We start from the raw sequence: 12,323 nt of genomic DNA on the forward strand, positions 1-12,323 counted from the left end.
ACAATCCAATTTTATATAATTGTATAGATGTATATATGATTACCGCTTGGGTAAATAAAATTCATATCTCAAATAAAAATGTATAAATAGTAAATAATACTATTCTTCTTTGTTAAACAAAAATTAATAATTATTTTCTAAAACGTTGTTTGTTGTAGTATTTTTTTCTTTTTGTTTCGATTAGATATTCGATAATTACGGATTTGTCGGTTACGGACATTCTCCCTGTATGCTTATATTACTCTTTGGGACATTCGCAACATCTATTCGCGATTCTAGAAAGAAAAAAACGAGTGTGCTTTAGAAGTATATTAGGTCCATGGGTTTAGACCACACTGTAAAACTGCTTCAGCTATTAAAGTTTTATTTCAAAAATATATTCACTTTTGTAACCGAAATAAAGATCTCTATAACTCTAAATCAACATAAAAGCATCGGCTTTCATCCTTTTTGAAGTTGACTATTTAAGTAGTGCTTTTTTTCAGACTTGTTTTACATACATATTACATGGATTTTTCTTACTGAATACTTATTTTTACGAAATCACCTGTGATACTTAGAATAATGTAGCTTTCCGACATACTTATATTGTGCTCTTTACCTCTCTGCTGGTAAAACAATTTCAAAATAGGTTCAATAATGGCAGAGATTGACTCTAACAAACCTGCAAACAAGCACACAATTTTCTTATTAAATCATTATAATTAGAAAAAATCAATAGGAGATCGGACAGTAATCAGATTAAAATCTGTAATGTACTTAGATAAAATAAATATACTTTTTTACGATTATTTATCAAATAATAATTTAATATAATTTTTATATGAAGAAATAAAATGTTTTATCTGTAACATTATGTTATTATGTTGGATGTACACAGGGACCTGAAGGGAAACCGGATGGTACCGTACTGTTGGCCGGAATCAAGAAAGCGGGTTCAGTCAACAAGCGGAGGCAAGGCAGCGAAGTCGACCTTGACCTCAGCAAACACACACACGCGGGGTGGTACTGCTAAGGTGGCGCCACCACACATAAAGCGCAAGTCCGTGGGTGGCTGGGGGGAAACCGCGAAACCGGAGGAACCGAGGCCGCCCACATCGACAGCGTATTTTACAGGCTCAGTGCTAGCCTCAAGGAGGCGCTAAGCCAAAATCCTCGACGTCGCCGGGGCACCGGGGCAACCTGGAACCCGGACAGCAGAAGAGGTGGCTGCCCTCCAACGTTTTGACGATGTATGGACTCTTGTCGACCGACGACAGGCCAAAGAGAAACCCGGCAAGGCGGCGGGAGGCGCTAGTGGTGCAGGGTCTTCCCAACCAGGGGGTGAACCTAAGCCCAAGCGCAAAAGCAAGGGACAGCGCCAACGTCAAAAAAAGCGTGCATTGGAGGCGGAAGCCGCCACGGAGGCTTTCCCCACTACTGTGGAACATAGTAGTAAATGACCCATAACCAGACTGAACCAGCACAACTACTTCACGATACGGGTATGCTGATGATATCGCCATTTTAATTTTCGGCAGAGTCAGCAGTACCATGTGCAATGTCACGCAGCAGGCGCTACGAATTGTGGAGAGTTGGTGCATAGATAACGAACTGACCGTCAATCCTAGAAAGACGGAACAGGTAATGTTCACTAACAAAGGAGTACTGGGGAGGTAAAGTATCTAAGAATCATTCTGGATAGCAAACTGAACTGAAGCAACCATCTCAACAGCAAGATCGACAAGGCTACAATAGCCTTCTGGCAGTGTCGCAGAATGATAGGTAAAAGATGGGGTCTATCCCCAAAAATCACTCTGTGGCTGTACCAGTCCGTTATCGGGCCCATTATCAGCTACGGTGCAGTGGTTTGGCGGTCGAGAACCAAACTAATCACCGGTGAAGCAAAGTTGCAACGACTTCAAAGGCTAGCTTGCATGGCGACTACGGGCTGCATGAGAACCACTCCGACTGCGTCCCTGGACGCCCTACTGAACTTGCCGCTGCTGCATCTGTTTATCCAACAGGAGGCGGGAGCGGCTGCGGTAAGACTCAGGAAACTAAACCTATAGAGGAACGTAAAAGTAAAACACACAGGAATACTTAGCGAACTGGTAAACAGGGAACCGCTCATCGAAGCGGTCAGCGACAGGATACTCAAACAATACGTATTCGATAAAAAATACAGGATACAATTACATGAAGACCCAGGGGAGGGCCTCAACCTTAAAGAGTTAAGAATCTTCACAGACGGGTCGGGAGAATACATGGGGATCATAATGGTAAGAACAGCGATCAACTCCAGAGAGGTACAGGGTTTTCCAATCCGTATACTGTCTGATAGCAGATCGGTCCTGCAAGCCCTGCCGAACGACACTATGACATCAGGGCTAATATACGACTGCCATCAAGCTCTGACGAAGGTAAGTGAAACAAACACCATAACCCTTCAAGGGATAAAGAGTCACAGGGGATCGCGAGGCAACGACGCGGCTTATCGACTGGCGAGAGAGGGATCGGAGTTGAGGGTCTACGGACCCAAACCCATTCTGCTCCTGCCTTTCGGATGGTTGAGCGGCCAGCTGCGACACAACACCAAGGTAATGCACCAAGAATATTGGAGAAACCTAGTTATCTGCAGGCAGACCAGGGAAGCTCTTCCCAGGATCAACCCAGGATTGTCCCGCCAACTTCGCGGTTATAGGAGAACTCAGCTCCGACTGCTGGTCGGGGTTCTTACTAGACATGCCTCGCTTAACAAACACTTACACAATTTAGGTGTTACAGACAGCCTCCTATGCTCCTGCAAGCCCTACAGAGCGACATTATGACATCAGGGCTAATATACGAGTGCCATCGAGCTGTGACGAAGTTAAGTGAAACAAACACCATTACTCTTCAATGGATAAAGGGCCACAGTGGATCGCGAGGCAACGACGCGGCCGATCAAGTGGCGAGGAATGGATCGGAGATGAGAGTCCACGGACCTGAACCCATCAACCCAGGATTGTCCCGCAAACTTCGCGGTTATGGGAGAGCCCAGCTCCGACTACTGGTCGGGGCTCTTACCGAACATGCCTTGGTTAACAAACACTTACACAATTTAGGTGTTACAGACAGCCCCCTATGCAGAGCGTGCATGGAGGCAGAAGAAACGGCCTCACATATCCTGCTGCAATGCGGTAGTGTGGCGAACTACAGGTCACTACACCTCGGGACACCGAGGTCGCTTCAGGAAGTCGTCGGCAACGTGAAAGGTCTGCTAGGCTTCCTCAAGGAGCTAGGCTGGCACGAATAGTGTCCACAGCCAATCACGCAAAATAGGCGCATTAAGACGTCGAGTTGCGGAAAACAGCCCGTGTTATCAACATCAACAGCGCCCTATGCAGAGCGTGCATGGAGGCAGAAGAAACGGCCTCACAGATCCTGCTGGAATGCGCTAGTGTGGCGAACTACAGGGCACTACACCTCGGGACACCGAGGTCGCTCCAGGAAGTCGTCGGCAACGTGAAGGGTCTGCTAGGCTTCCTTAAGGAACTGGGCTGGCACGAATACTGTCCATAGCCAGTCACGCAAAATATGCGCACGGAGACGTCGAGTTGCGGAAAATGGCCCGTTCATCACCTATCACCTACTATGCTCGATTGGGAAAATGATACTGAATGCGGTGATTAGTTAATGCACCTTATTGGGGACCCTCGCTAGCGACATACTTTAGTACTTCTCTCTGTTGTCAGAACTGCGAGTTGCCACATGATCCTTATATTCAACTGTTTTTGTAAAGTTAGAAACTCAATTTCTACTCCGAAGAATGCATTAACACACCATGCTATATAATGTTTAATCCATGAAGAAAGCTCTTGTATATTTTAATACTGAATTTTCTTCTTTTATTTTCTAGTAATTTTCCAATATTTGACTCATGGTATATTGAATATACCCTGAAATTAAAATGTTAACCCTTTAACCTTTTGACCGCCGTAGTCACCTATACTTGACAAGGGCTCGCGAGTCCTGTGCGCCAGCGACGTCTATAGGTGACAAAAAACCCGGACCAAAAAAATATTAAATAAAATTATTAAAAAAATATTTCTAGTATTTTAATTCAACATTTATGAAAATAGAATATCCCCGCAACATTTGAGTATAAAAAACAAGTCTTTTAGAGCTACACGTACTGAGAAACATTGAAATAAAAACATGCATTCTTATTCCACGTAAATGATATGTCCAGAACGCCGAAGTCGTCTATAGTTGACCGCTAGGGATGTGACGCAAGAGGTATAAATAAATAATAAATAAATAAATATTTACAACATACACACACGGTCATCTGTTCCTAAAGTAAGCAACTTAATGCTTGTGTTATTGGTAACAGCTGACTGGTATAGCTATATTTTTTTTTTTTTTTTTTTGATAAGCATACATATAAATAATACACGTATAAATAAATATATATTATAGTCGGGGTGGGAATCAAACCCATAACCTCCGGAGCAGAAAGTACCTGCTGACCTGTAGTCACTACAAACTGCGCCAACGGGCGAGTCAAAATTGTATAGGTGATTTATATATTCTTTATTGCACTTTAAAAAAATCATAATTACAAGTCATTTTTGCAATTAGCTATTCAAAATTCAACTCAAACGATATAAATAATTTGATATTTGAACAAAACAAAAGGTGAAAAACATAAAACTATCATCAGCTAACACATAAATAGCAAATGAATAAAAAATCAAATCAACTAAAATCAATCAAATCGCCATAATAAATCTGATATCTCAAATCTCGCGCATCTCTAGCGCGTAGTCATTAATCCGTTCTCTACACGCCGTTGTCAAGTATAGACGACACGCTGATGACGTTATAAGCTAATAGCGAGAAAACTAGTGAAGTGCAAGACGAGCGATACCTTAGAACATCGTCGCATTTTGGAAGGCGTCGATGATTTTAATAATATACAATTACCAATAAAAAAAAAAAAACATTTTTTTTATCTAAGGTTAAGAGCGAAATTACGATTTTCTTTCTCATTCTCAAAATCATCTGGCAGCATCAATATCATCTCTAACCCCCACTCTCATAAAAGCTTGTTTCTAAGACCCATGTCGTGTCGTGTGTCGTGAAATATTTGATTTGAAATATTGCTACTTACTCAGTACTGTTTTAATACTATTTGCTACCTAAGCAAAAAAATATTTAACGCATGTAAATATTTCTTTTAAACTAAGGCTGGCATCGACCGCACCGATTATATTAATTTGCTTCATCGGATCAACTACTGAGTTGGGGAACAATGGAACACGGGGCACTATGGAACAGTGTCGATAAAAATTTGAATTCTAAACTAATTCGTGTGGTAACGCTTCGACCAATTCCAGCGCGTCCTGCGTCAAACGAGGACGTAGTGAAATATGGCGGCGTGACAACGATGGAACTGTGAATAGAAAAATATTCCATTTTTAACCGACTTCCAAAAAAGGAGGAGGTTCTCAATTCGACTGTATTTTTTTTTATGTATGTTACTTCAGAACTTTTGACTGGGTGGACCGATTTCGACAATTTTTTTTAATCGATAGGTGGTGTGGGTCCTTTGGTCCCATTTAAATTTATTTGAGATCTAAAAACTACTTTCGACTCGAGTTATATCTAATAATGCGTTTTTACTAGACGCTTTTTTCGTCGACCTACGTTGTATTATACCGCATAACTTTCTACTGGATGTACCGATTTTGATAATTCTTTTTTTGTTGGAAAGAAGATATCCCTAGTTTGGTACCAACCAGGAAACCAGGATCTGATGATGGGATCCCAGAGAAATCGAAGGACTCTTGAAAATCCGTAATAACTTTTTACTGGGTGTACCGATTTTGATAATTTTTAATTTTATCGAAAGCTGGTGTTTATCATGTGGTCACATATAAATTTCATTGACATCTGATATCTACTTTTTGAGTGATCTTTGATAACGCGTAGTTACTTGACTATTTTTTCGTCGATCTACGTTGTATTACTCGTCGATGTAATTGAAGTCGGTTTTTTTTTCGTTTGCGAGCAAACACAATTATTCTTGTTCAAAAGTTGAGATTTCTTTTCAAAGTACTTTCTTTTTAGTAAAAAAGTTTAAAGAATAGGTAAATGATATTTTTTTTTCATTAATTTTAATCATTTTATCATAAACGACAAAGTTATCCCCGAACATAAATAAAAAAATATAAAATATATATCGAATCGGTCGAATTGAGTAACCTCCTCCTTTTTTGAAGTCGGTTAAAAAATTAGAAATTTGAATTCGGTTAATTTTTTCTAAATTACTTTTCATGTATATATCGATTCGATTCGAAATCGATATATAGCCCGCGGCTTCCTTGCGTGCGACACAGCACGTCTCTAAAGAGAGTTTCATAACCGTAGGTCAGCTGCGCCGTAGTCGTCCAGTCGTGACAATGACGTCATGGCGATAGAAAAGAGTGTTGTGCTTTACTACGATTATTTTTGTAATGTTTGTTTTTTATTTATGTTGTTGTAAGTATATATAACGAGTGCAAGATAACACACGAAAAATTGTAAAAAATAAACCTTCCTAGATTATATAAGTAGTCATTTATTGCATAAAAACCAGCAAAAACAAGTCACTGTGTGGTACTCGATAACGACTCTTGGCAGCACTATTTTTTTCGTAGGTATTTTTGTTTATTTTATGCCTTGGCGTACAGGGCACGGGAATGGTTTTGAAGCGTGGCGGTCAAAAGGTTAATGCATCAACATGAAACCAACAATTCATGCTCCACAGGAACAACTGAAAGCCATTAATTACACCAGTCTATCAATCAACAACAAACCAAATTTTTAACCGACTTCAAAAAAAGGAGTGTGTTCGGGGATAACTCTGTCGTTTATAAACCGATTTTGATAATTCTTTTTTTTTTTTTTGTTGGAAAGGAGATATCCGTAGTTTGGTACCATGATAAGGAAAGCAGGATCTGATGATGGGATCCCAGACGAATCTAGGGAAACTCTCGAAAATCCGCATAACTTTTTACTGAGTGTACCGATTTTGATAATTTTTAATTAAATCGAAAGCTGTTGTTTATCGTGTGGTCACATGTAAATTTCATCGAGATCTGATTACAACTTTTGGAGTAATGTTTGATAATGCGTATTTACTTGACTATTTTTTTGTCTACCTACATTGTATTACTTGTCGATATAATTAAAGTCGGTTTTTCTTCGTTTGCCTGCAAACACAATTATTAGTACTTGCTGTCTTGAGCAAGATGATAATAAACATTAAAATCATCATCATCATCATCATTACAGCCTATACAGTCCACTGCTGGACATAAGCCTCCACAAGTTTACGCCAAAAATAACGTGAACTCATGTGTTTTGCCCATAGTCACCACGCTGGGCAGGCGGGTTGGTGACCGCAGTACTGACTTTGTCGCACCAAAGACGCTGCTGCCCGTCTTCGGCCTGACAACAAACATTAAAATGCTTTGAAATATTTATTTATAACAAGTACAAGTTATTTTAACAAACCAAACCAACTAAACAGTAAGGTATAGCTATTGTTATAGTAATCGAAAAGAAAACAAAATTATTCAAAGTTGAAAGTGCAAAGAAATAATTATATATTCACAATGTACACACAAAAATATCTTTCAAAATCAATTTATATTTTTAGGCGCCATAAAAGGAAAAGGATTAATTCAAATTTTAATTGTTTATTATACTAATGTAGATTATAAGTTGAAATAAAACAGACTGTTGAACTTAAAATACTATATTAAACACATGTTTACAAAGTACCTTCTTAAAAATAAATGCTTTTTAATTTCTAAGAATTATGTAACTAATGAATAGGTTCCGGTTGTTGAGTAAGCAGAAGACCAAATCTCTTCTTAATAGTTATCCTTTGCCGAGAATATTTATCTTCCGGGGAGAAACGTGCTGAAATAACACGCTCAGATTAATTACATTAGAAAGTACTATAATTCAATAAATATAATAATTTCGGATATTATTTCTTACCTGGATGCGCTGATAAAGTTGGTTTTCCACTTGGATCTATCGTCTACAAAAATAAAACAATAAGTATTTATTCAACAAATTGTAACAGAATAATAAACGTGACATATAAATTGTATAGGTTATAATAATATACACACCGCTAAAGTGTATTGTCGTTCACCATTTTCATTTAAATAATATCTTAGATACATTTTGAAGAGGTATTAATAAGTAATAATGTTGATAAATTTATCTTCCTTCAATATCAAATTTTTAGATTTCGGTAACGGTAAACTAAGAATCACAAGAACTGACAAGAACTGCAAGAACCAAAGAGTATATAAGGCAAGAACAACAAATTAATTAATGAACAAAAAGACAGCTAGGGTCGCTAGGGACACGCAAAAAGTATCGATACTTTGTGCTATCGAGTACATTTTTATTCGATACTGATACTTTTACTCAGGAAGCTTAAATAAAACACACAGATAAGCTTCTTGTTGGCTTCTTGCTTTTACTCAATGTGTACTTTTTGGCAGGTATCGTATCGAAAGTTTTAAATGAGTAATATTACCCCTTTTTAACCGACATCAAAAAAGGAGAAGGTTACTCAATTCGACCGTATATATATTTTTTTATTGGAACGAAGTTCCTCACGGCAGGCTTGACATTTGGCTGGGAAACCGAACTGAAAAAATGTGAGACTAAAACCGTAAGAAAAATATATAACGGAAGTTACGTAATATCAGTCACACGACTGTATAATATGACGTATGTAAATCCGAACTCATGTAACATTAAGAGCTATAAATGTTGGGCGTTTTTTTTTTGGTAAAATAATGAATTAAAATAGCTATCGTTGGGGTGAAGTGTCTATTTGTATAATCCATTTTTTTGAAGTCCCCTAAATTGTAAACAAATATGGCGTAAGTACAGAAGAAAAGAAGTTTTTTCCTTGCCTTATGAGTTCTTTCCGTTCTTGTAATAATTGCTTGCTTTTAAATGATATCGCTGTCTTACTAGTCATGTTTACTTTTTGAGTTTCTGTTTTTAGTTGTTCGACAAATCTGTTGTATTTTTCTTAGGTCGATATACATTCTTTTTCACCATCATGCAAGGATATCTTGAGGTTATTCAGAAGTAAATCAGTACTACCGGTGCACTCGAAGACTTTCATGCTGTTGTTAAGTTTTCGTGCTCTTTTGGCATGTGTACTTGAGAGTTTTGCTCTAACCATTCTATGATCTGACTTAAAATTAAAATTGCTTGAAATAGACAACTCTTTAAAAACTTTTGCATTGTTAGACATAACATAATCAATCTCATTTTTATATTGGCCATTAGGAGAAATCCATGTCCATTTCTTTGATGGTTTCTTTTTGTAAAAACTGTTTAGGATGCTAAATTTATTTTCAATAGCAAAGGATACCAATCGTGAGCCGTTTTTACTTCTATTCCCGAATCCGTGATTTCCTATGGTATATTCTTCTCCACTTTTTTGTTTACCAATCTGTCCACTAAAATCACCCATGAATTTTATGTTTTTGGATGTATTTGCAGCAGTGGATTGCAGGTCTTCGTAGAATTTTTCGATTTTTAGTATGTCTTCTCTTCTATTTGATTCGGTAGGCGAATACGCCTGGGTTATAGACCATAATTGTTCTTCCTCTCCATCTACAGATAACTGAATGTTGAAAAAAGCAATGCGTTCTGAAATCCCTCTTAATTCCAGTATGTTTTTGGCGAGGTCTTTTTTAACGATAAATCCGACTCCGTATAATCCGGGCGTCTCCTCTATATGGTGTAATACGTATTTTTCATGGTCTTCAATTCTTTCCCCAAATCTTCTCACTTCGCTAATACCAATTATGTCCCATTTTATTTCATCCAATGCTAATTCTAGTTCTTGCAGTTTTTCCATGGTTCTCGACAGTTTAGAGTTGCTATATATATTGCTAATATATATATATATATATATTAGCATGGTGAAATGGGTTGTAAGTGAATATTTTGCATGGATTGGAGTAAAACTTAATTCAACATGGATTTCCGAGAATTCATCGTTGCGTTTTTGCAGACTCGAATTAGAGATAACATTAACAATTTGACATTGGCAGTTCTTTTTCAAAATTCGCGCCACATTTTGATGAAAGTCAACTTTGACCCACCTATATTTTGTAGGCGATGTGGTCGCCAACAGTGACGCCACCTAGGACGTCGAGCGATCGCTCGCGACAACCACGGGCCTTAGGTGGAACGATAGAAAGGGTTTTGTACGCATTGCAAACCCTTACTACTTAGTGGAACGCGGCCTTTGATGACTATAGTCATGGAGCATAGACTATAGTCTATAATAACGACACACCACAGAGCATAGTAATACTTACAGAAACGACATACAAAATTTTGTGATTGGCTTATATAGTCACGTGATTTTGTCACGAATACATAATATGAAGATGTTCAATTCAAACTTCAAAGTAAAAAAACTTTTACTCGTTTACATTAATTTACATACCGTAAAATGGGGTGAATAGAAATCGCGGGGTGAATAGAAACAAAACTGGAAGTTTCATTATTTTGTCTCTAGATTATCTATAGCTTATTATTGAAGGTTTATTTCTTCTATTAATTACACGGCAATATTTTTCCTTTATGTTGACAGCACACAGTTTTACGTAAAGTTTAATGGTTTAAAGAAAAAAGCCGTTAAAGTGAACGTGTGTGAATAGTGATTTTAGACCTTGCAAAAAGTTTTGCTCAATATTGAGTTCTTTGAAGATTTCACCCAGCGAATTGATTTATTTGGAAAGATAAATTTCTAATCTTTTAGGAATACAAAGGTAAAGTATTAATATTCAATTATTTCTTTCTTATTTCTTGTGAAATCAGGATGCAGGCATTTTTCTGCAATTTCGAGGTGAATAGATACGAGAAAGGGGTAAATAGAAACGCCTTTAGGGTCAATAGACACGAAGAAAGAGGTGAATAGATACGAGTGAGAGGTTAATAGAAACGAGAAAGGGGTTAATAGAAACACGTTTTTTAGGGTTGTCTATCGTAGACTAGTTCATTATACTTAGCTACCTACGTGCTTTAAAAATATTATAAGTATCAATTAATTATTAGAAAACCATTTTAAGTAGTTATCTCTTTTTTTTTTAAATATAAATTAATTATAAATTTTTAATTTTTAATTTTAAATTATAAATTTTTTGAATTAAATATAAACACGTACGCTACATCGTATTGCGTTCGCCATGCCGAGGATTTATATACCAGATCCTCGTGGCAAGAAGTATACTAGGTATCCTAAAGAATTGTTCTTCTGAGCGATGCAGAATTAAAGAAAACATTGTCAAATACATTTGTTGAGACAGCATCAACGAAAACCATTTCTAGGCGGCCCACTTATTATAGGTGTGATGATGATATATTAAATGCTCTGATGGATTCAGATTAAATAGGTAGTATTACAAGTTACCAATTTAATTTCCAAAACTAAACCCCAAAAGTGAATTATATTGCTACTATAATCACAATGCTCCCAATTTTATTTTCAATTGTGATTTTTGATCTCATTTTATAGAAAACCTTAGATTATTTACCAAATATAGTTTTTTTTTAGAATTTTATAGTTTATGTTAGAATTAAACATTCTTATATTTTTGTTATTTCTTTAAGCTTGTTTGCTTGTAAAATATACTGCTCATGTTTATATTCCTAAATTATTTCATTAAATATTCCTGATAATCTTAATACTTATATATATACTGATTTATAAAATATATACATACATTTATGTTGTCTTTGTTCTTACTTATTATTTCAATAAATAAATTAAAGTTGAATTTGACAGCCCTAGTGTTTTTTCTCTATTCACCCCTTCTCTCGTGTCTTTTGACCCCAGTTTCCGGGTAAATAGAAACCACCTACTTTTTCTCAATTTACAAATAATAGACATGATTTTGCTAATTTTTGAGATTCATATTTGGTATATTACAACACGACTCACGATTTCACAATGTTTTATTAATAAGCTTCTATACAAAATATGTAAGAAAATCAGTGTTGAAGTTGAAAGTTGTGTCTATTCACCCCATTTTACGGTACCTACACGAACCCCACTAACACCTTTATATACTCTTTGCACCAAGTTTTTCTTATTTTTCTTATTAGCCGATACTGCAACATAAAGAGCAATAGTGAGTTTTAAAGTAGTGGACAAAAACCTGTAGCTGATTAATGCAAATAAAGTAAAAAAAAAAAAAAAAAAAAATTTAAAAATTACAGTTATAAACTGTCACTCGAAATTCGTTAAAACATAG

General features: G+C 36.7%; 2 protein-coding genes across 2 annotated transcripts; both read right to left on the minus strand.

The window, feature by feature from the left end:
* Positions 1-7,752: 7,752 nt before the first annotated feature.
* On the minus strand, positions 7,753-8,386 carry LOC123661994 (H/ACA ribonucleoprotein complex subunit 3). The gene is made up of 3 exons (XM_045596893.1): positions 8,154-8,386; positions 8,017-8,059; positions 7,753-7,935 (listed from the first exon to the last, which is right to left on the minus strand). Exons 1-3 carry the CDS (start codon positions 8,205-8,207, stop codon positions 7,838-7,840), a joined length of 195 nt encoding a protein of 64 aa, XP_045452849.1. The 5' UTR covers positions 8,208-8,386; the 3' UTR covers positions 7,753-7,837.
* A 690-nt stretch (positions 8,387-9,076) lies between these two features.
* LOC123662526 (craniofacial development protein 2-like) lies at positions 9,077-9,916 on the minus strand. Its single transcript, XM_045597369.1, has one exon. It carries the CDS (start codon positions 9,914-9,916, stop codon positions 9,077-9,079), a length of 840 nt encoding a protein of 279 aa, XP_045453325.1.
* Between the last annotated feature and the right edge of the window lie 2,407 nt (positions 9,917-12,323).

This window comes from Melitaea cinxia, chromosome 18, assembly GCF_905220565.1.
Source record: "Melitaea cinxia chromosome 18, ilMelCinx1.1, whole genome shotgun sequence".
NCBI lineage: Eukaryota > Metazoa > Arthropoda > Insecta > Lepidoptera > Nymphalidae > Melitaea > Melitaea cinxia.